The sequence below is a fragment of the Rattus norvegicus genome, chromosome 4 (assembly GCF_036323735.1).
Source record: "Rattus norvegicus strain BN/NHsdMcwi chromosome 4, GRCr8, whole genome shotgun sequence".
NCBI classification, from domain to species: domain Eukaryota; kingdom Metazoa; phylum Chordata; class Mammalia; order Rodentia; family Muridae; genus Rattus; species Rattus norvegicus.
Window position 1 is genome coordinate 104,835,791 of NC_086022.1, and position 20,158 is coordinate 104,855,948.

General features: G+C 45.0%; 1 protein-coding gene across 1 annotated transcript; it reads left to right on the forward strand.

The window, feature by feature from the left end:
• The first annotated feature begins 10,339 nt into the window (after positions 1 to 10,339).
• Positions 10,340 to 20,158, forward strand: Zmat1l1 (zinc finger, matrin-type 1 like 1). The gene has a single exon (XM_039108705.2). The coding sequence runs from the start codon at positions 17,409 to 17,411 to the stop codon at positions 17,985 to 17,987; it is 579 nt and encodes a 192-aa protein (XP_038964633.1). The 5' UTR covers positions 10,340 to 17,408; the 3' UTR covers positions 17,988 to 20,158.

A 20,158-nucleotide genomic window follows, 5' to 3' on the forward strand; every position in this document is an offset into this window, starting at 1 on the left:
ACCAAGGGGGCTAGTTAGACATGAGAGTACATATACTTGTGTCACCTGGGGAATGAAGTCAGGAGGACCAGGAAGTCAATGCTAGCTTTGAATACATAGTAAATTCAAAGCCAACCCGGGCTACATGAGACATCTCAAATAGCAAATAGTTAACTGTATGCTTATAATCTCAATACTTGGGAGTCTAAGGCAGGAGGATTACGAGGTCAAGTCAAACCTAGGATACACAGCAAGAACATGTCATCTTAAAAGAGAAACAGCATTCAAAAATAAGCCCTTTTTAGAAAATACATCAATGATGAGCAAACAGAAAAAGGAAAATAATTCTATTCAAAATATCCTTTACAATAGGAATAAATTTGAAAGGAAGTAAAAGACCTTTACAAGAAAACTTGTAAAATAGAGTTGATGAGATAGCCTTGCCAGTAAGGGACTTGTCACTATTCCTGACAACCTGTGTTTGATCCCCTGAACCCATAAGGTAGAATGAAAGAAACAATTTCCATAAGTTGTTCTCTGGCCTTCATGTGCACACTATAGGGGACACACACACACAGAGAGAGAGAGAGAAAGAGAGCGAGAGAGAGCGAGAGAGAGAGAGAGAGCGAGAAATTTTTAATAAAAATGATGAAACACTATCTTAGGGTTTTTCTACTGAGAACAGACAACATGACCAAGGCAACTCTTATAATGACATTTAATTGGGGCTGGCCTATAGGTCCGAGATTCAATCCATTATCAAGGTAGGATCATGACAGCATTAGGCAGGCATGGTACAGGAGGAGCTCTGGCATCTCTAATCTCTTAGGGAATCCAAGGCAACTTCAATGCCATAGCTTGTTGTTCCAATATCTGGGATCCACACGTGATCATCTGAGCTCCTTCAAAGGTCTTGGGTCACTTCTCCAGCTCTGCCATCTGTGGCATTCTAGGCTCGAGTAGTGACTCCACTCCACTGCTGTTACTGTTCTTGGTTGTTGTCACATGGTACTGGCATCTCCAATAGGCTTCCAGGGCTCTTCTGCTGCAACTATGCTTCATCAATATTCTCTCATAGTCTCCCTTCATGGTGCCAAGCATCAGCTTCTTTACAATGACCTCTTCAGTCCTGGACCATCAATTGCAACTGAGGCTGAACCACAATGCCAAGACTCAGATGCTCTCTATGACCCCCTCATACCTTCAAAACCAGTTCTACCTGGGTAATTCTTAGACATTACCAAGCCCACCTGAAGCAGAAGGTACAACCTTAGCTATCTTTGGAACACAGACAGCTTCTTTGTACTCTCAGAAAATACTTCCCAGATTTCACCTCTGGGATCCTGGTATCTTCTTAATCACCACTAATTTCTTAGCTCCAGCTAATCACATCAATTGCCCCAGTAGTCTCTTCTATTCTGGACTCTAAAGCCAGAGCCACATGGCCGAAGCTGCCAAGTTTTGCTGCTTGCTAAAGCTGGAACCCTTGAACATTATCACCAGCTTTCTGTTTTCCATTTCCTTCACTACCTAAGCTTGACTGTCCTGGAACTTGCTCTATAAATTGACCTTGAACTCGGAATTGCATGGCTGTGTCTCCTAAATGCTGGGATTAAAGGCATGTACCATTACCCCTGGATTTAAGACTTTGTATCAGGCTGGGTTTGAACTCAGAGACCTACTTGCCTCTGTCTTCTGGGATTAAAGGCATGTACTACCATGCCTGGTCCTAAGTTTTTCAAGGCCACTATGCCTCAAGATATATATCAAAAGCATGTATCATCCCATGTCAAGATCTGGGTAAAAAGCCTGGGTCTTCCAGCCTCATAATCTGGATCTAGGGTGCCCTCCATTTCTAGAATGTAGTTCATTCCAGATATAGTCAACTTGGCAACCAGGAATAGCCATCACAGTGACCCCTGCATATTCTCCAACTTCCACAAGCATGCTGTGATATGTGTGTACTCCCGTTCACACACAAGTAAATATAATACACTTTAAATTTTATTTTTAATTTCTGAAAATTTATTATAATAGACGTTAAAAAAATCACATACCAAAATTACCCAGACATAAACACTGTAAACTCAATAAACTTCTATACAACTAGAGTAGCCATTTGGAACAGAAGCTTTGCAGGTTCACAATAGAATTTACACTTTCACTATCAAATATATTTTTTTCTTTTTCTTTTTTCTTTTTTTATCTTTTTTCTTTTTTTCGGAGCTGGGGACCGAACCCAGGGCCTTGTGCTCGCTAGGCAAGCGCTCTTCCGCTGAGCTAAATCCCCAACCCCCAAATATATTTTTATACATTTATCCTCCATCAAAAACAACAAGATCACAGCAGAGTTAGAACTAGAAAAATGATTACCCTAATATCCTCTTGTGTAACTGGTGTTTTATTACCCAAATTTGGTATTTTTTTTCTTCAAAGAAACCAAAAGAAAGATAACCTGAAAAGACAAGGACTATTGCACAAAGAAAAGGGATTGGTGGAGAGCAAAAGTGAGAGTTTCAAAAGGGAATACTAACATGCAGGGATAGCAGCAAGGGGCTATAAGTGAATTCATGGAAGACAGAAGAACTCTAGATTAGAGTCATTAGCTATACTGTGGGACAGCCATAGTGGGCAAAAGGGCTGCTTATGTTAGACTGGGAAGGGAACTCTGGGCTGGCTAGCAAGCAAGGTTTCAGTGCCACGGTGTCCTGGAATAGTTGCAGTTGGGTTATACTGGCAATGACAGTCTTGTCCCATGTCAGAAATGACCCAGCATGACCCACTCACCCATCCTACACTGGCATCTACATTTTGCAGCTGGGGTTTGTTAGGATTAACACTTTTGACATGGTAATGACCTTGCCTGAAGACAGTGGTGACTTTGCCCTGAGCATGAGAGACAAGATCTTGGGTTCAGACTCCATCTTAAGGAACCTGACCCAAGGTTGAACTCTATATGCTCCAGATTCCAGATTACTTCCTAACAAACCTGAGTTTAGCTCCAGTTTCCAGGTTACAAGCCTGCCCCTGGCACTTCACTTCCTAACAACCACCAATCAGGAGGAAAGCCTAAATTTATGGTTTGGCTCCCAGCACCAGCCAAAAATTTTAAAGGACAACAAAACTCCATAGTAGCCCCCTAATCAGACATGTGCCAGGCTAGAAACCCCCCTTGCTTGCTTGCCATTTCCTGTAAAACCTTGTCCTGCTGAGGGCTCAGTGCTTCATCCTCTCAAAGTTGGTGGTGTGGCCCAAGCTCAAGCTTGAATAAAAACCCTAGTGCATCAGAATTGGCTCCTTGGTGGTCTTTTGGGGCTCACCAATCAGGCACAACAAGCATAGCCTTATTCTGAGGTCAGAGTATCTCGACATAGCCATCCCCAGAATGACATCCACAGTTAGGATTAGATCAGATTATGAGCCATGCACAAATGACAATGTCACCATGAAAGCAACTAGTTTTAAATAACGCAACTAGTTTAATTATAACTCAAAAGATGAATTTTTAAAATTAGCTGTAAGTTTGATTGCTGAATTTGACAATAGTTTTGAAAGTACAGCACTAGGGATTGTAGCTCATTTGGTAGGAATCCTTTTTTTTTTTTTTTTTTTTTTTTTATTTACTTGAGTATTTCTTATATACATTTCGGGTGTTATTCCCTTTCCCGGTTTCCGGGCAAACATCCCCCTCCCCCCTCCCCTTCCTTATGGGTGTTCCCCTCCCAACCCTCCCCCCATTGCCGCCCTCCCCCCATAGACTAGTTCACTGGGGGTTCAGTCTTAGCAGGACCCAGGGCTTCCCCTTCCACTGGTGCTCTTACTAGGATATTCATTGCTACCTATGGGGTCAGAGTCCAGGGTCAGTCCATGTATAGTCTTTAGGTAGTGGCTTAGTCCCTGGAAGCTCTGGTTGCTTGGCATTGTTGTACTTTTGGGGTCTCGAGCCCCTTCAAGCTCTTCCAGTTCTTTCTCTGATTCCTTCAATAGGGGACCTATTCTCAGTTCAGTGGTTTGCTGCTGGCATTCGCCTCTATATTTGCTGTATTCTGGCTGTGTCTCTCAGGAGCGATCTACATCCGGCTCCTGTCGGTCTGCACTTCTTTGCTTCATCCATCTTGTCTAATTGGGTGGCTGTATATGTATGGGCCACATGTGGGGCAGGCTCTGAATGGGTGTTCCTTCAGTCTCTGTTTTAATCTTTGCCTCTCCCTTCCCTGCCAAGGGTATTCTTTTTCCTCATTTAAAGAAGGAGTGAAGCATTCACATTTTGATCATCCGTCTTGAGTTTCGTTTGTTCTAGGGATCTAGGGTAATTCAAGCATTTGGGCTAATAGCCACTTATCAATGAGTGCATACCATGTATGTCTTTCTGTGATTGGGTTAGCTCACTCAGGATGATATTTTCCAGTTCCAACCATTTGCCTACGAATTTCATAAACTCGTTGTTTTTGATAGCTGAGTAATATTCCATTGTGTAGATGTACCACATTTTCTGTATCCATTCCTCTGTTGAAGGGCATCTGGGTTCTTTCCATTTTCTGGCTATTATAAATAAGGCTGCGATGAACATAGTGGAGCACGTGTCTCTTTTATATGTTGAGGCATCTTTTGGGTATATGCCCAAGAGAGGTATAGCTGGATCCTCAGGCAGTTCAATGTCCAATTTTCTGAGGAACCTCCAGACTGATTTCCAGAATGGTTTTACCAGTCTGCAATCCCACCAACAATGGAGGAGTGTTCCTCTTTCTCCACATCCTCGCCAGCATCTGCTGTCACCTGAGTTTTTGATCTTAGCCAATCGCACTGGTGTGAGGTGAAATCTCAGGGTTGTTTTGATTTGCATTTCCCTTATGACTAAAGATGTTGAACATTTCTTTAGGTGTTTCTCAGCCATTCGGCATTCCTCAGCTGTGAATTCTTTGTTTAGCTCTGAACCCCATTTTTTAATAGGGTTATTTGTTTCCCTGCGGTCTAACTTCTTGAGTTCTTTGTATATTTTGGAAATAAGGCCTCTATCTGTTGTAGGATTGGTAAAGATCTTTTCCCAATCTGTTGGTTGCCGTTTTGTCCTAACCACAGTGTCCTTTGCCTTACAGAAGCTTTGCAGTTTTATGAGATCCCATTTGTCGATTCTTGATCTTAGAGCATAAGCCATTGGTGTTTTGTTCAGGAAATTTTTTCCAGTGCCCATGTGTTCCAGATGCTTCCCTAGTTTTTCTTCTATTAGTTTGAGTGTGTCTGGTTTGATGTGGAGGTCCTTGATCCACTTGGACTTAAGCTTTGTACAGGGTGATAAGGATGGATCGATCTGCATTCTTCTACATGTTGCCCTCCAGTTGAACCAGCACCATTTGCTGAAAATGCTATCTTTTTTCCATTGGATGGTTTTGGCTCCTTTGTCAAAAATCAAGTGACCATAGGTGTGTGCGTTCATTTCTGGGTCTTCAATTCTATTCCATTGGTCTATCTGTCTGTCTCTGTACCAATACCATGCAGTTTTTATCACTATTGCTCTGTAATACTGCTTGAGTTCAGGGATAGTGATTCCCCCTGAAGTCCTTTTATTGTTGAGGATAGCTTTAGCTATCCTGGGTTTTTTGTTATTCCAGATGAATTTGCAAATTGTTCTGTCTAACTCTTTGAAGAATTGGATTGGTATTTTGATGGGGATTGCATTGAATCTGTAGATTGCTTTTGGTAAAATGGCCATTTTTACCATATTAATCCTGCCAATCCATGAGCATGGGAGATCTTTCCATCTTCTGAGGTCTTCTTCAATTTCTTTCCTCAGTGTCTTGAAGTTCTTATTGTACAGATCTTTTACTTGCTTGGTTAAAGTCACACCGAGGTACTTTATATTATTTGGGTCTATTATGAAGGGTGTCGTTTCCCTAATTTCTTTCTCGGCTTGTTTCTCTTTTGTATAGAGGAAGGCAACTGATTTATTTGAGTTAATTTTATACCCAGCCACTTTGCTGAAGTTGTTTATCAGCTTTAGTAGTTCTCTGGTGGAACTTTTGGGATCACTTAAATATACTATCATGTCATCTGCAAATAGTGATATTTTGACCTCTTCTTTTCCGATCTGTATCCCTTTGATCTCCTTTTGTTGTCTGATTGCTCTGGCTAGAACTTCAAGAACTATATTGAATAAGTAGGGAGAGAGTGGGCAGCCTTGTCTAGTCCCTGATTTTAGTGGGATTGCTTCAAGTTTCTCTCCATTTAGTTTAATGTTAGCAACTGGTTTGCTGTATATGGCTTTTACTATGTTTAGGTATGGGCCTTGAATTCCTATTCTTTCCAGGACTTTTATCATGAAGGGGTGTTGAATTTTGTCAAATGCTTTCTCAGCATCTAATGAAATGATCATGTGGTTCTGTTCTTTCAGTTTGTTTATATAATGGATCACGTTGATGGTTTTCCGTATATTAAACCATCCCTGCATGCCTGGGATGAAGCCTACTTGATCATGGTGGATGATTGTTTTGATGTGCTCTTGGATTCGGTTTGCCAGAATTTTATTGAGTATTTTTGCGTCGATATTCATAAGGGAAATTGGTCTGAAGTTCTCTTTCTTTGTTGTGTCTTTGTGTGGTTTAGGTATAAGAGTAATTGTGGCTTCATAGAAGGAATTCGGTAGGGCTCCATCTGTTTCAATTTTGTGGAATAGTTTGGATAATATTGGTATGAGGTCTTCTATGAAGGTTTGATAGAATTCTGCACTAAACCCGTCTGGACCTGGGCTCTTTTTGGTTGGGAGACCTTTAATGACTGCTTCTATTTCCTTAGGAGTTATGGGGTTGTTTAACTGGTTTATCTGTTCCTGATTTAACTTCGATACCTGGTATCTGTCTAGGAAATTGTCCATTTCCTGCAGATTTTCAAATTTTGTTGAATATAGGTTTTTATAGTAAGATCTGATGATTTTTTGAATTTCCTCCGAATCTGTAGTTATGTCTCCCTTTTCATTTCTGATTTTGTTAATTTGGACACACTCTCTGTGTCCTCTCGTTAGTCTGGCTAAGGGTTTATCTATCTTGTTGATTTTCTCAAAGAACCAACTTTTGGTTCTGTTGATTCTTTCTATGGTCCTTTTTGTTTCTACTTGGTTGATTTCAGCTCTGAGTTTGATTATTTCCTGCCTTCTACTCCTCCTGGGTGTATTTGCTTCTTTTTGTTCTAGAGCTTTTAGGTGTGCTGTCAAGCTGCTGACATATGCTCTTTCCTGTTTCTTTCTGCAGGCACTCAGCGCTATGAGTTTTCCTCTTAGCACAGCTTTCATTGTGTCCCATAAGTTTGAGTATGTTGTATCTTCATTTTCATTAAATTCTAAAAAGTTTTTAATTTCTTTCTTTATTTCTTCCTTGACCAGGTTATCATTGAGTAGAGCATTGTTCAATTTCCACGTATATGTGGGCATTCTTCCCTTATTGTTATTGAAGACCAGTTTTAGGCCGTGGTGGTCCGATAGCACGCATGGGATTATTTCTATCTTTCTGTACCTGTTGAGGCCCGTTTTTTGACCAATTATATGGTCAATTTTGGAGAAAGTACCATGAGGAGCTGAGAAGAAGGTATATCCTTTTGCTTTAGGATAGAATGTTCTATAAATATCCGTTAAGTCCATTTGGCTCATGACTTCTCTTAGTCTGTCTACATCACTGTTTAATTTCTGTTTCCATGATCTGTCCATTGATGAGAGTGGGGTGTTGAAATCTCCCACTATTATTGTGTGAGGTGCAATGTGTGTTTTGAGCTTTAGTAAGGTTTCTTTTACATATGTAGGTGCCCTTGTATTTGGGGCATAGATATTTAGGATTGAGAGTTCATCTTGGTTGATTTTTCCTTTGATGAATATGAAGTGTCCTTCCTTATCTTTTTTGATGACTTTTAGTTGGAAATTGATTTTATTTGATATTAGAATGGCTACTCCAGCTTGCTTCTTCTGACCATTTGCTTGGAAAGTTGTTTTCCAGCCTTTCACTCTGAGATAGTGTCTGTCTTTGTCTCTGAGGTGTGTTTCCTGTAGGCAGCAGAATGCAGGGTCCTCGTTGCGTATCCAGTTTGTTAATCTATGTCTTTTTATTGGGGAGTTGAGGCCATTGATATTGAGAGATATTAAGGAATAGTGATTATTGCTTCCCGTTATATTCATATTTGATGTGAGGTTATGTTTGTGTGCTTTCATTCTCTTTGTTTTGTTGCCAAGACGATTAGTTTCTTGCTTCTTCTAGGGTATAGCTTGCCTCCTTATGTTGGGCTTTACCATTTATTATCCTTTGTAGTGCTGGATTTGTAGAAAGATATTGTGTAAATTTGGTTTTGTCATGGAATATCTTGGTTTCTCCATCGATGTTAATTGAGAGTTTTGCTGGATACAGTAATCTGGGCTGGCATTTGTGTCTCTTAGGGTCTGTATAACATCAGTCCAGGATCTTCTGGCCTTCATAGTTTCTGGCGAGAAGTCTGGTGTGATTCTGATAGGTCTCCCTTTATATGTTACTTGACCTTTTTCCCTTACTGCTTTTAATATTCTTTCTTTATTTTGTGCGTTTGGTGTTTTGACAATTATGTGACGGGAGGTGTTTCTTTTCTGGTCCAATCTATTTGGAGTTCTGTAGGCTTCCTGTATGTCTATGGGTATCTCTTTTTTTAGGTTAGGGAAGTTTTCTTCTATGATTTTGTTGAAGATATTTACTGGTCCTTTGAGCTGGGAGTCTTCACTCTCTTCTATACCTATTATCCTTAGGTTTGATCTTCTCATTGAGTCCTGGATTTCCTGTATGTTTTGGACCAGTAGCTTTTTCCGCTTTACATTATCTTTGACAGTTGAGTCAATGATTTCTATGGAATCTTCTGCTCCTGAGATTCTCTCTTCCATCTCTTGTATTCTGTTGGTGAAGCTTGTATCTACAGCTCCTTGTCTCTTCTTTTGGTTTTCTATATCCAGGGTTGTTTCCATGTGTTCTTTCTTGATTGCTTCTATTTCCATTTTTAATTCCTTCAACTGTTTGATTGTGTTTTCCTGGAATTCTTTCAGGGATTTTTGCGATTCCTCTCTGTAGGCTTTTACTTGTTTATTAATGTTTTCCTGTGCTTCCCTAAGTGTGTTCAGGTCTTTCCTGAAGTCCTCCAGCATCATGATCAAATATGATTTTGAAACTAGATCTTGCTTTTCTGGTGTGTTTGGATATTCCATGTTTGTTTTGGTGGGAGAATTGGGCTCCGATGATGGCATGTAGTCTTGGTTTCTGTTGCTTGGGTTCCTGCGCTTGCCTCTCGCCATCAGATTATCTCTAGTGTTACTTTGTTCTGCTATTTCTGACAGTGGCTAGACTGTCCTATAAGCCTGTGTGTCAGGAGTGCTGTAGACCTGTTTTCCTCTCTTTCAGTCAGTTATGGGGACAGAGTGTTCTGCTTTCGGGCGTGTAGTTTTTCCTCTCTACAGGTCTTCAGCTGTTCCTGTGGGCCTGTGTCTTGAGTTCACCAGGCAGCTTTCTTGCAGCAGAAAATTTGGTCTTACCTGTGGTCCCGAGGCTCAGGTTTGCTCGTGGGGTGCTGTCCAGGGGCTCTCTGCAGCGGCAGCAACCAGGAAGACCTGTGCCGCCCCTTCCGGGAGCTTCAGTGCACCAGGGTTCCAGATGGTCTTTGGCTTTTTCCTCTGGCGTCCGAGATGTGTGTGCAGGGAGCAGTCTCTTCTGGTTTCCCAGGCCTGTCTGCCTCTCTGAAGGTTTAGCTCTCCCTCCCACGGGATTTGGGTGCAGAGAACTGTTTATCCGGTCTGTTTCCTTCAGGGTCCGGCGGTGTCTCTGGCTGGGGTCCTGCCGCTCCTGGGCCCTCCCCCACGGGAGCCCAGAGGCCTTATACAGTTTCCTCTTGGGCCAGGGATGTGGGCAGGGGTGAGCAGTGTTGGTGGTCTCTTCCGCTCTGCAGCCTCAGGAGTGCCCACCTGACCAGGCGGTTGGGTCTCTCTCTCACCGGGTCTGGGAGCAGAGAGCTGCTGCGGGCCGGGATCCGCGGGTGTGGGACTTCCGGTAAACACAGAACGTGCCCGGTTCTAGAGAAATTCTGTTTCCGTGTGTCCCAAGCTCACCAGGCAGCTTTCTTGCAGCAGAAAATTTGGTCTTACCTGTGATCCCGAGGCTCAAGTTCGCTCGTGGGGTGCTGCCCAGGGGCTCTCTGCAGCGGCAGCAACCAGGAAGACCTGTGCCGCCCCTTCCGGGAGCTTCAGTGCACCAGGGTTCCAGATGGTCTTTGGCTTTTTCCTCTGGCGTCCGAGATGTGTGTGCAGGGAGCAGTCTCTTCTGGTTTCCCAGGCCTGTCTGCCTCTCTGAAGGTTTAGCTCTCCCTCCCACGGGATTTGGGTGCAGAGAACTGTTTATCCGGTCTGTTTCCTTCAGGGTCCGGCGGTGTCTGTGGCAGGGGTCCTGCCGCTCCTGGGCCCTCCCCCACGGGAGCCCAGAGGCCTTATACAGTTTCCTCTTGGGCCAGGGATGTGGGCAGGGGTGAGCAGTGTTGGTGGTCTCTTCCGCTCTGCAGCCTCAGGAGTGCCCACCTGACCAGGCGGTTGGGTCTCTCTCTCACCGGGTCTGGGAGCAGAGAGCTGCTGCGGGCCGGGATCCGCGGGTGTCAGGAATCCTTATCTATCCACCGTGCTAGAAGCTCTGGGTTCCATCCCCAGCGTCACACAAACCCACATGTTGGCTCAAACCAGTAATCCCAACACCCAAGAAGTGGAGTCAGAAAGATCCACAAGTTCAAGGTCATCCTCCATCCTCCCTAGTGAATTTAAAACCCACCAAGCGTATGAGACTCTCAAAATGGAGAAAGATAAGAAGGGGAAGTGCTCGGCGGTGGTAGGGAGGTTGGGTATGCTGAAAACTGGATAATTTATTTACTCTCTCAAGTTAAACACCAGACAGGATTGACTAGTGCGGATCTCACTACATTCTGGTTCGCAGGCAGTGAACTCTGTTGAGGGCGTTCCTCAATCCCTTTAAGTGTAAGATTGGATTTATTTCCTAGAGCTACTGGTTGAGAAAGCAGCAACAACAGAACTCAGACAGAGGAAGAGGTGTGACTTCCTACTTCCGGCATCTAGGCCAAAAGAGCCATTAGCAGAGCCGCAGAGCAGCGGAGCAGCTGGGAACCTGGGAACCTGGGATTGTTCCGGAGCTCACTAACTCGCCAACCCATGTGAGGTCCTTACTGCAGAGGTTCTAGCCAGGTAGACATTGATGCTTTGTGGTGCCCACAGGTCTTTCACGTTAAAGATCCTAAAGACTCGTAAGCCTAAGAAGGCCAGGGATCCACCTGTGTGGAGCAGTTTTTCCTTAGTAAACTACGCAAGGTCAGATGGTTCCAGATAAGAACTGACCCAAACGTGTTTCTCATTCCCTCTGATATTTGGCAGCATTTTGGAGCACTAGTGAGGATCATGGCTCAGGTACAAGGGGAAGCTGGGGCCGGGGGGGGGTGCTCCTTGAATCTGGGATTTCTAGTGGATTTAAATATGTAGGGAGAAGTCAGGGCCGTTTGTTACTGGTTTCTTTGTGAAGGCCTAGTTGATTCCAGGCACAATTGAATCGGGTGCTGAGACATCGGGAATTCAGAACTTTGTGTGCACGTGTGGGAACCTACCAGATCTGAAAAAGTGTTCGTTCTTACTGCACTGTGTGGACTGTGTGAGAGAGGTACTGATAGCAGCAGGGAGCAGGGTAGAAAGGAAAAACTGGAGCCAGCTGTTTGTGATGACAGAGCCACTGCCGACCTAGAACTCATGAGCCAGGCTAAGCCGTAAACTCGAAATCCAGCTTCAGCCTCTGAGGTGCTGGGGTCACAGGCCCGTGCCATCATGCCTGATTTAGAATCACTTTAAACACCAGAGAGCAGTTACTGACCATGGGGAAGCTTTGAGGATGATGATACAAGGACAGCAGAGGGGTGTCAGAGGTCGTCAAAGCTGAGGCGGCATTCCAAACATGCCCTATGAGGTGAGGAGAGAAGTCTGTTGCTGTGCTTGCTTAGGGACTTTGAACACAAAGACACAACGGCCCAGAGACCTGTGTGCCTGTATGTGCCCTTCCAGGGGAGAGCAATGCGGTTGGACGGTCAGAACCAGAGGAAACTGGCTTGAGGAAGCAGGAACCACCGGGGCTGTGGGTGAGCAGGGCTACCGTGCTTCCCTCTGCATCTGGGAAACCTGGTGGTTTCAAGCGATAAGAGAGAACTAAGGATCATTCTGGGTGTGGTTTTGGAAACAGCTGGAGTGGGAACCCTAGTAAGAGGCAGCATTTTGGAGCACTAGTGAGGACCATGGTTCAGGCACAAGGGGAGGCTGGGGCTGGAGGGAGGGCTCCTTGGATTTGGGATTTCTAGTGGATTTAAATACGTAGTTTGCAGCAACCTGACCCTGGGAGGAATGTTTTGGATGCTGAAAATGGAGCTAGGACTAGGGGTGTGGCACAATTGGTAGAGTGAGTCCTGCACCAAGGCCCCAGGCCTGCATAAAACCAGGTGTGGTGCGTGCCTATAATCCCAATACCCTGGGGGTAGAGGTGGGAAAAGGCCATCAAGGAGCTCAGAGCCAGCTTTGGCTTTATGAAACCTGTCTCAAAAGAGAAAAAATAAAGCCGGCACTGATGGCCTTGCCTCTAAGGTAAGGAGAAAGCAAATGGGAAGGGCTCACCCTGATGGTGAGCACGACCTGGGGTCTTCTGGGTCGAGGGAGAACTCTGAACAGAAGAAAATGTTTGGTCTCAGTATGGCATTTTCCTTCTTTCCTTCCTTTTTTTCTTCAACTAGGCATTTTCTTAGGCTTTTTTTTTTTTTTTGGCAATTTCTTCTTCCTAGTGTACACATAGCACTATTCACTTTGATATAGTTCAAGAAGAATAAGCAGGAAGGGGATGACAGTGTGGCCATCTAGATTGCGGGTAGGAATTGAGTTCATTTTTCATGGGCCTGCATCCCAAACAGTGAAAGCGATGAGTGCTGTGGATGAGGAGAGACTCAAAGTGGGTCCCAGGACTTAAGAATTGTCATTTAAACCAAAGGCAAGCATGGAGTGAGCGGGAGAAAGGGGGTCAGGTCAATCTTAAACCGTGTTGTTGTTTCTTGGAGAAGGTCAGAGTAGAGGAGGAAGACCAACGGCCTGGCTGGGCATGGTCCCATGAGCCTATAATCCCAGCACTTGGGAGGTAGAGGTCGGGTGATCTAGTCCAAGGCCTACTTATTTATTTATTTTATTTGGTTTTTTGAGACAAGGTTTCTCTATAGTCCTGGCTATCCTAGAACTCACTGTAGGCCAGGCTGGCCTCGAACTCGGCGATCCACCAGCCTCTGCGTCCCAAGTGCTAGGACTAAAGTCGAGTGGTGTGCCACCACTGCCTGCTTCCAAGCCCAATTTTAAAAGATGTGTGCAGGTGGTGGGGCCCAGTGAGTAAGGCTCTCACTGCCAAGCCTGATGACCCAGGTTCTGTCCCACACGATGAAAGGGAAGAACCAACTCTCCAAAGTTGTCCTCTGACCACTTGTGTGCCACGGCACCTGTATGCCCCACATAGCCACACAAAATAAAAATGAATGCAATACAAACATTTGAGGGGCGTTGAATTACAGATATGCAAAGTGGAAGGCAGTGAGTAAACTGCGGATGCTGAGTCGGTAGACGGGCCAGGCTTGGTGAAGCTCATGGCGCCTTTTCTGCCAATGGCTAAGCCCCGCTTAAAGAAGGCCATTGGGGCAAGAAGTAGCATAGTCATTCTTCCCAATGTCACCCTCCCCATCTCCTCCTCTTCCCAGTGAAACAGCCTGTCCCTTTCCTCATAATCAGCATTGTTTTGGGCAGGTGTGCGGGAGGCTAAACACTGGACATCCCATATTCTCCCAATGAGCTGCCCCTAGCCATTGTTTTACACTGGGGGACGGTGTTAAAGATTCTCTGTATTATCTGACTATCCCGAGAAGCTCTAAGTGCCCATCTGAACCTGGCTGACCATAACCCCAGCAATCGTATTGTATGCAGAGACCATAAATACCAGCTTGGCTAAGCGCAGGTGTGGACTTCTGATCCGAGTCTGGTCCTCCTTGAACAGGTCACACTTGAGGATGACTTAGGAGTTCTACTGTCAGGTACTCATGTGTCAACTTGCTCGACTGTCTTGCTTGTCTTCAACTCCTCTGTTCCTTGTGTGGCTTTTGGAGAGCCCCCTCCCTGTGGATGGACGCTATCTTTTCTCCTTGGCACCTTTTCTTATAGGGCACCAGGGTGCTAACCATCATCTAATAGTAAGAAAGGACTTTACTGTCAAAAGTTCACTCTTCATCTTTCCACATTGAAGAAACAACTGAGGCCCCTTGAAAATTCTTTCACCTCAGCAAAATCTGAACTCAATTTAAATCTCTCCACAGGAAACCAAACCCCAGGCTGGGGGTGTAGCTCAGTTGGTAGCATGTGCAAAGCCCTGGACTTGACTTCCAGCACTGTATAAACCAAAGGTGACAGTGTACGTGCCGTTAGCACTTAGGAGGTAGAGGCTGGAGGACCAGACATCCAAGGTTGTCTTTGAGCACATAGAGTGTTCCAGGCTCCAGCTACTTCAGACAGAAGAGAGAGGGGGTGGAGGGCAGTGAGGAGGGAGAAAGACTTAGGTCCTGGGTAGGGACTTCAGCCCCTGTATCTGCTTTAGAATTAACTATCAGGCCCTCCCAAGGATAAGGGCCTTGGCCCCAGAGACTGCCTAGGTTTGAACTATATATCCCATGGCACACTGTGTATCCAGAGTACTGCTGCTTCATTAGTCAAACTCCAACAGCAGAAATAGCCTAAATTTAGAGATTTGGTTAAAAATCAAAGCACAGTGCAGAGCTGCTCCAGCATGCTACTCAGCCCTCTAAAGTGTATTCACCCATTAGGAAACGGACAGTGGATCTCAGCATGGCTGGACATTGCTTATCAGTGAAGATGAATTATTCTATTGAGAAATGTTTCATAATCATAGCCGGAGTGCTTTGACTCCAACTAAGATAGCTGTGTGGTTACTAGACGATAGTCTGTTTTGTTTCAAGGAGATTTTCATTTAAAAAAAATAGTATATTTTGTGTGTATGTGGTGTGTGTATATATGTGTAGTATGTGTATATATGTGTGAGAGTGTGTGTGGTATATGAGTATGTGTGTTATATATGAGAGTGTATATGTGTGTGTGTTGTGTGTGTATATGTGTGTATCTGAGAGTGTGTGTGTGGTGTATATGAGTATGTGTGGTATGTGTGAGAGTGTGTGTATGTGTGTGTGTTGTGTGTGTATGTGTGTATCTGTGTGAGAGTGTGTGTGTGGTGTATATGAGTATGTGTGGTATGTGTGAGAGTGTGTGTGTGTTGTGTGTGTATGTGTGTATCTGTGTGAGAGTGTGTGTGTGGTGTGTATGAGTATGTGTGGTATGTGTGAGAGTGTGTGTGTGGTGTGTATGAGTATGTGTGGTATGTGTGAGAGTGTGTGTATGTGTTGTGTGTGTGTGTACACTTGTACAGGTGCTACAGGACACATGTGAAGGTCAGAGGACAACTTGTAGGTACTGGGGAATAAACTGAGGCTTGTCAGCAAGTGTCTTTGCCTACTGAGCCATCTTGCTTACCCAGCAATATCATCTTAACGGGACCACCGTTGTCCACGTGAATTCTGTCGATCAAAATACTCTATAGCGCGTAACTATATATTGTTTTGGAAGGAGACTAAATCTCAAGCCAGCATGACAAATGTGACTTCACACTTTACAATAGAGAAACCATAGTCCATGAGGGTAGAATAGCAGGAGTTAGGTTGCATGATTTGCACTGCCATTGAAGCAGGTTTTCTGTTAGAACATTCCTTAGCTGAATGGAAAGAAGTCATAGAGGAAAATGCAGCCAAGCTTTCAGAATCAGCTGCCATGAGCCATTGAATGGTGCTAGTTCTCATTCTAGTACCTTCGTTTTGGACGGGGTCTCACTGACTGGTCTGGAATTTTCTGTGTAGACCAAGCTGGCCTTGAATTCACGAAGATCAACTCTGAAGTCATGAGACTAATGGCCTGCAACACCATGCACAGCTTGATTTCACCTTAGTTTAGTTGCATGATAGTCCCTTTTAACTTACAATTTAATTAGAAGATTTAATGACCTAGTCTTATGCGTGGAATAGTATTTACAGCAGCGGAAAGTTCTAAAGTTATCTGAGTTTTTAAAACAGATTTGTGTGTGTCTATGTATTATCTGCATGCAGTGCCCGCAGAGGCCAGCAGAGGGCACTGGATCCTCTGGAACTAGAGTTACAGCTGGCTGTGAGCTGCCATGAGGGTGCTGGGAACTGAATGGTCCTCTGTAAAAGTAGCCAGCGCTTTCAACTGCTGAACTACCTCTTTAGCCCAAATTATCTGGTTTTTAAACCTGTTACAACCATGATAAACCTTGTGCTCATTAGTCTGTGCAACATTTGGGCTCTGGTGACAGCTCAGGCAGAAAGTACTTGTGGAGCAAACTTGAAGAGCAAAGTTTGATCCTGGCACCCACGTGGAAAGCTGGGTGTGTGACACATGTGTGACCCCAGTGCTGAGGAGGTGGAGACAGAAGGTCCCTGGGGAATCACTGGGCAGTCCCTAGCCCTGTCCCACCGAGAGACTCAAAAACCAAGGCTCCCAAGGAATAATACCAGAGCTTAGCCTCTGGCCTGCACTCATGTGTACAACTGCCCACAAATGAATATGCATACAAGCAAGGCATGCACGTATACACATTCAACGCACACAAACGCTGAACACTATTATACATTCATATATATACATATGTATGTATGTACGTATGTATGTATAGATCCTAACATTACAGTGCGTTACAGCTGATGCATCCACCAGCTAAGACAGATGTAATCCTAGCACCCTGGAGGCAGCAACAGAAGAAGGATATAAGGCCAGCCTGTTCAATAGAGGCTAAGGCTAGTTGGTAGGACCATGTCGCCATGTTCAAATGAAAGCAGGCTTGAGAGGTGGCTCAACAGGTATAAGAATGCACTGCTCTAAGAGGACACAAGTTTGGTTCCCAGCACTTACATCAGGTGACTCACAACCACCTGTCAGCCCTGGAAGGTTATGACAACATTGGCCTCCTTGGGGCCCTATGTACAAATCCATACCTATATACATAGACATAATTTTTAAAATGTTAAATTAAAAACAAAACCCAATGAGCAATAATTTTCCTCCTCCGTTAAAGTGTCCTCTCCAGACTGTGTCAAAAGTACTCACGTCCAACATCGGTGACTATGCTCTATTAACTTTAAAGTAACGTAAAACACTCTCTCTTTGGACAGAGAAGATGTCTTCAGTAAAATGATGCATCAACAGAGTCTTCTCCCATTTTTTCTTCTAGAGAAATACATTCCTGATTGGTGCGATGGATGACTCATTTCAGCATGAACTTGAAGACTTCATTAGAAAGCAGAAAGCGAGAGGATTACATCCAAATGTCTCCTTCAGAAAGATGGCAGAGGATTCTGTTCCCCAAAAGAGAGATGGTGTCAGCCCTGGAGATACACAGCTGGGGTTACCATTCTGGTTCAGAAACTACTCCAGATCCTCTCCTTCCTATAAAAGGCTGACTGTGGAAAACCAGGTACCTTACTGCAGACAAAGACTGGAATCTCTAAAGGATTGTCTGAAAATCCAGCCAGTCGGTCCAGACAGAAAGGAGAGGACAAGGCACCAAGAGGAAGGAGGAGCCACCACTCAGGAGCCAGGGGTGCCCAAGGGGAGACTCTACAAGGGGAGAGTGAGAGGTCTGTGCAGCGAGGATAGCCTCAGCAGAAGGAAGGCCTCAGCAGAGCCAGGGGGTACACAGAAGTCTAAATACAGAAAGGAGAACCACCATAATGGGAGAGACTCTACCAAAGGCAGACACCGGTCCCACCGAAAGAAGAAGGGGCCAGAGGAGAGGGATTTGTGGGATGAAGCTATCTTGGGCAGTCGCTACTGATTGTGCATTTTGAGTCCCATGTGTTGATTCCCTTGGTAAGGATGGATTAAATGACCTTAGAGCAATTAGACTCCAGGAGGCTGCTGTGCTCCATGTGCTCTACTGGGGTAGAAATTGTGAGTCTGCACCGGGGAGCTCTTCCAGTGCTGGCAGTGACAGACCCTTTAGTATGCAAGGCCTTCGGGCTGTGCTGACAGACATAGTGACTTAAAAGCCTGAGTGTTGGGAGTTTAGAAGCCAATCAGTCCAGATAGATCTCGGAGCTGAGGCTCGAGATGTTCTGCTCCGAGCTTTAATCATCAAAGGTCCTAGCACTTGGCTCTGGAGCAGAAGCTCGCAGGAGTAGGTGGTAGCTGCCAGCTGTCCATCATTCCAACCGTCAGTTCTTGTGAGAGGCCAGGACTTCAGTTCTGGGGACTGGGGTATTCAGACGCCTGGCATCTCCCTGATACTCTTCCTGTGATCAGGGCCCACTTGCCCTTCTACAGCTTTTTGTTGTCTCCAGTGCTTCTGCTTCCTGTTGTTTCTGCCCTTGGCCACTCCGGGAACTTCAGCCACGTTCTTACCATCACTGCTGCTGTGGAAGACACGGCACCAATAGCTGTGTCCACCTTTGCCATTGCTACCATTCTGATGATGCTCCCGTCCTTCACTCTGTCTTCAGCCCCTCTACTAAAAGAAAGATCAAAAGAAGCTTGTCAAAAGAATTGTGATCTGCACTAATCAGCTCCATGTTTTCCCCATGCTGAGGATTTAATCCAGAGCCTTGGCACGAAAGGTCAGAGCTCTCTCACTGAGCCACATCTTACCCCCAGTCATGAGCCTTCTTCTGATGGACCACCAAGGGAAGTGCCCTGCCACACCTCGTCTGGCTAAAATTGGCTGCAGGATTCCCTAACACTCACCAAGATCTATGACTAGCAAGTCAACATAGGCTGTGTAAAACACTCTTAGCCATAATAGCTGGGATTAAAGGCATTCGCCACCATGCCTGCCGTCCGAGAATTGTCTTACGATATTAACCAGATGCTATTGAACAAGATAAATTAATAGATGTGTTAGTCAAAACATTTAGAAGCAAAGCAGAAGGCTTTGCTCTAAAAAAAATCTATAAAAATTAGAGTCTTGAACATAAGCATTAAATAAATACACAGAGGAACTCCAGAAAGACATGGGTATCTGGTAGGAGTGGGTTCAGGAGACAAGAACTTGGTGGGTAAAGGACAGCATTGTGGGGCAGACTAACCTTTGAGGGCCCAGTGAGACAGCTTGGAGTAGAGATCCTTGCCACCAAGCCTGGCTTAAACCTGAGTTTGATCCCTGAGTGGGCCCACACTGTAGAGGAGAGAGACAACTCCTGCAGTGTGCTGGTTTTTATACAGAGTTTTGTTTCATACAAGGCTTTTTCCCATAGCTATTTGTAAAGGCAAGAAACAGAGCAGAGGGAAATTATTTTTATCATTCTCTTCAATGTCCAGCCCCAGGTATCAAATCATCTCTAAAACAGGACCTTATGCACGAGTCTGGCTTTACTGCTTCCAGTAGGGGGTGGTAGAAGGTCATTGTGGAGTAGAATCAGGAAAGGGGGACCCTGCTTTCCCTGGTGTGCCCTTTCTAGTTACAGAAATGGGGAGGTGCTAGGGAAAGGGTCCTACCCGTAGACGATGCACCCCAGCAAATGGCTTTGTTGGTGGATTCTCTTTGCAGAGTGTAAATCCTGAGTGGTTGAGGAACGGACCCTCAGGCTCCCCCTCTCAGAGTTGTGTCTCCTCAGCCTCACCCATGGAGCCCAGCCCCAGACAGGTCGGCTGCCCCCTGCAGGTCACAGCCAGCCACAGGCTTGGTGGTCTTGATCTGACAGCTGTAGCATTTGAATCTTCACTGTACAACGTGGAGACGTCTTCATGAGTTGAACTGTATTCCAGAGCATGTACTTGTAGGCCTGGTGGATGGCTTCAGTGTATGGCAGTGCTTGTTACCAAGCCTGCCAACCCAAGTTCAATCCCTGGGTCCCTCATGGTGGGAGGATAGAGAACCAATCCCCCCAAGTTCTCTGACCTTCACATGTGGTGTGCACCCACCTTCTACACCCCCCAACACACAAAGCCTTTTAAAACATGCATTCATTTTATCTTGGATTTCATCAATAAAAATGTTGTTTTGTGTTGTAA

Excerpts from the sequence above, each read along its gene's own strand:
- Zmat1l1 (XM_039108705.2), top strand. The coding sequence starts at position 17,409 with ATGGATGACTCATTTCAGCATGAACTTGAAGACTTCATTAGAAAGCAG.